Source organism: Berghia stephanieae, chromosome 1 (assembly GCF_034508935.2).
Source record: "Berghia stephanieae isolate SIO BIC M18660-M18661 chromosome 1, UCSD_Bste_1.3, whole genome shotgun sequence".
Classification (NCBI taxonomy): Eukaryota; Metazoa; Mollusca; class Gastropoda; order Nudibranchia; family Aeolidiidae; genus Berghia; species Berghia stephanieae.
Window position 1 is genome coordinate 49,126,195 of NC_088360.1, and position 4,511 is coordinate 49,130,705.

Genomic DNA, 4,511 nt, shown 5'->3' on the forward strand with positions numbered 1-4,511 from the left:
GTAGTTGACACCAATATTATTCAAGTTTATGCACCAACAGAAGAGGCGACAGATGCAGATATGACAGAGTTTTACCATTCACTAGACAAAGCAAAACGAATGTGTAAATCACAAGAAGTCCTTATGGTAATGGGGGACCTAAATGCTAAGATTGGCAGAGGCAGAGATGGTGACATAATCGGACCACATGGACTCGGAGACAGAAATGAACGAGGAAACATCTGGGCAGATTGGTGTAGAACAAATAAATTAATGATTTCAAACACCTGGTTTCAACAACACCCAAGAAGAACCTGGACATGGCAATCACCAGGGGACAGAGCAAGGAACCAGATAGACTTTATAGCAGTATCATCAAGATTCAGAAATGGCATATTAAATTGCAAAACCTACCCAGGCGCCGATGTAGACAGTGACTATGTCCCAGTTGTTTGTACAGTAAGGATAAAGTTTAAAGCTATTCAGAGAACAGCTGGTAGAATAAAGAGGGATTACAGGTTATGCAAAGACAATGGCATACAAACAAAAATGAGAGAAGAATTTGAAAATGCACTCATGATACAAAGCCAAAGTGAACCTGATAACGAAAAATGTGAAAAACAATTTGATATATTCCAAAAGTGTGTCAAAGCAACTACAGAAAAGCATTTACCAATAGCTCAAACAAACAGCAAAAAGGAATGGATGACAAATGAAATTCTAAACCTATTTGAAGAAAGACGAAAATGCAACAGAGGGTCTGCAGAATACCAAACATTGAACAACCACATTAAATCCAAATGCATCGAGGCACACGAGAACTATCTAGACTGGAAATGCTGCGAAATCGAAAGAGAATACAAACCCAACCCCCAACAAGCTCACCAGAGAATAAAAGAACTATCAGGGAAAAGGAAAAGCAAAGCAGCAGGAAGTTGTATCCAAAACAAACAAGGGGAACTGCTATTTGAAGAACAACATATAGAAAGCCGATGGGTAGAATACATAGGCGAACTGTACAATGATCCAAATAGAAATGAACCACCACTGAAATTCAAAGAACCATTAAGCGGACCAAACATCACCAAAAGTGAAATTGAACATGCCATGGAACGAATGAAGGATGGTAAAGCAACAGGCCCTGATGAAATATCTGTAGAGGTATTAAAAAGCCTAGGAGATCTAGCAATTGATGAACTTCACATATTATTCAACAATATATACAATACTTGGAAAATTCCAGAAGATCTCTGTAACTCTATTTTCATAGCAATACCAAAGAAAGCAGGTGCAGTCAGATGCGAAAATTTTAGAACTATAAGTTTAATAAGTCACATCAACAAAATACTGTTGCGTATAATTATCAACAGGCTAAGGAATAAGATTAACCCCGAAATCGCAGAAGAACAATATGGATTCCAACCTGACAGAGGGACAAGGAACGCAATATACCTCCTCCGTGTTTTAAGTGAAAGAGCTATACAGGTTCAGACCCCACTATACCTCTGTTTTGTCGACTACAAAAAAGCTTTTGATAGAGTACGCCACGAAGAAATACTAAAACAACTGCACTCCATTGGCGCTGATGAGAAAGACCTCAGACTCATGCAAACATTATACTACACCCAGCAGGCATCTATCAAAATCGAAACTCTACAGGAAATTCCATTCCTATTAAGAAAGGAGTCCGTCAAGGGTGTGTTGCCTCACCAGATCTGTTTAATCTATACCAAGAAACAATCATGAGGGGCATAAATAATATGGAGGGAATAAAAGTAGGAGGTCACAACATAAATAATATAAGATACGCAGACGATACGGTACTCATTGCAACATCAGAAATCCAACTTCAAAAGATTGTTGACAAAGTGGTAGTAAATAGTGAAGCCAAGGGAATGGAAGTGAATATCACCAAAACAGAATGCATGGTAATACAGAAAAACCCCGAAAACAACAACACCTGCAATATAACGATTCACGGCGAGCAGCTTACCAACGTAGAAAGTTTTAAATACCTAGGTTCAATAGTGACAACAGATGGAAGATGTAACCGAGACATACGAGCAAGAATAACTCAAGCCAAACAGGCCTTCATGGACCTGGGAAACATTTTGAAAAACAAACAGATGTCGTTCGGATTAGATTCCGAGTCTTGAAGTGCTACGTGTGGCCAATCTTGTTCTACGGATGCGAAAGCTGGACTACAAATGCAGAAACACAAAAGAACATTGAAGCTTTTGAAATGTGGTGCTTGAGAAGGATGCAGAGAATATCGTATACCGCACACAAAACGAACGAAGAAGTGCTAAAACAAACATACCAACAAAGGAAACTAATGCCCTTAATAGTGGATCGACAACTATCCTTTTTCGGACACATAGTAAGGAAAGATAAGAATGAATACCTGGCAAGTTGTGGAAAAATACCTGGTAAACGCGCCCGGGGGAGACAAAGAAAAACACTCATAGACCAACTGAAGGGCTTCACCAACCTAACAATCCAAGAGCTGTTTGAAAAAGCAAGAGACAGGGAGGAATGGAGAGAGATAATTCATGCAGTATCCGAAGCCTGGACCAGGCATGGAACCTAGAAGAAGAAGAACTCCCGGAAACAGTACTATAGAATTTTCAAATAAAGCAAAGAACCTTGGCGTCATGATTGATAAAGATCTTTCCATGACAAGACATGTGAATAACACCAGGCAATCTATGTACAAGAAATGAAAAAATATGCTAAATTCGCCATTTAATACCAAAGTATATAGGTGAACGTTTGATTAATTCCCTTGTTTTATCCAAATTGGGCTATTGTAACTCCCTCTGGGCGAATTTAGTTAAAGACAAAATGTGCAAACTTCAGGTTGCTCAAAATAACGCAGCTCGACACATTGTACGAAATAATCAAATTACCCGTCGGCAACTCTTCTTCTCTGTGAGTTACATTGCCTTCCTGTGGAGAAAAGAGTTGCCTTTAAGATTTGTAATGTTGTCTACAAATCCTTGAGCACTAACAGTCTCTCCTATATCAAAGACCCTCTAAACATTTATGTCCCCAATAGAAGCTTGAAGTCAGGCAATGATCAATCATTCCTTGTCAAACATATGACGTTGGGTAACATAGATGAGCAATCTTCTCAAATTTCGCTCCCCCCCCCCCCCCCCCCCCCCCCCCATTTTTTGGAACTCTCTCCCATCACATGCGAGATGCTCGGATTCGTTGACAACTTAACTTTCAAATCTCGCTTGAAATTTATCTTTTTACGTCGTAAGTTGCTATACTATTAGAATGTTTTGTTGTTAAATTGAATTCGTATCACTTTCCCGTCAACACTTTTCCTACTGTACTCTGTTTTGTTTTACATCGCCCTAAAGCGCTAAGAGCCTGTGACAACGGGGTGAAGTCCTATATAAATGCCATTTATTATTATTAGTATCATCATCATCATCATCATCATCATCATCATCATCATCATCATCATCATCATCAGCATCATCATCACCATCATCATCAACATCATTATCAACACACCTAATCGGCCATCCAGCATTAATTACGCCTCTTCCTCCTCCACCACCACCACCAAACAAATTCTTACCTATAACAGGTCTGTCGTTTAATGCAGATGCAGGTAGACCCGTGGTTATTTGCGAGTCTGATAATTTAACATTGGGAGGAGGAGGTTCGAGAGCTTTTTTGGGTCGATGTTCTCTACCAGACCCTGGATACACTGCGGGCCACGGTGATATGATGTATGTTCGATCACGTCCCTCTCGATATTGAGGAGTCCATTCACGGACAGGAGAACCTCGTCTACCCGGGGAGGACCAATCAGGCGGTGTAGGAGCTCGTTTATATGGTGGACCCCTTTCATCAGCACGAGATTGCCCACTGTGGTGTAAACTTTTAACAGGTCGAGGCGGCTTCGTAAATTGTGGTGCCCTCATGTAACGATGAGGTGGCATGCCATAGGGAGGAGGATGTCTGGCGTACCTTGAAGGCCTAAGCGGTGGCTCATGTGCCTCTTGTGGTCTTGTGCGTAATGAATTGGCAAGCGGGAATGAGATGAGAATTGTCAGCAGAAATATGGAAGCCATCAAAAGTTGCGTCATTGCTCAAATTCGATATGAGCACGGTTATCCTGTGAGAAAGATATTGAACTATTGATAATAGTAATCATGACAATGATGAGGATGATGATGAACATTATTATTATTATTATTATTATTATTATTATTATTATTATTATTATTATTATTATTATTATTATTATTATTATTATTATTATTATTATTATTATTATTACCATATTACCATAATATTCAGGCCAGAGGTAGAAAAAAGGAAAATAAAGAGGCTCTAGAAACCCGATTTTTAATTTTTTAATTAGAAACTTTAAAAATTAAGTTCATGATTATTACTCGATTATTCCCCTTGAAAAAAGTTACATTATTTCAAATTACTCATTTGTATGACACTCGTTTGTAGAAAGTTTGAAGAAGATTGGTTGAAAACTGTGGGAGGAGATAGGTTTT

At 39.0% G+C, this 4,511-nt stretch overlaps 1 protein-coding gene across 2 annotated transcripts in view; it reads right to left on the minus strand.

Annotated features, from left to right (window-relative positions):
• The window catches only part of LOC144964145 (uncharacterized), a 17,588-nt gene extending 13,475 nt beyond the window's left edge, over window positions 1-4,113 (minus strand). For both annotated transcript variants that reach the window (XM_078898092.1, XM_078898083.1), the window contains exon 1: window positions 3,575-4,113. In XM_078898092.1, coding sequence (XP_078754218.1) covers window positions 3,575-4,088 — 514 coding nt within the window. In that variant the 5' untranslated portion in view covers window positions 4,089-4,113. The remainder of the gene's footprint in view (window positions 1-3,574) is intronic.
• Window positions 4,114-4,511: the final 398 nt, after the last annotated feature.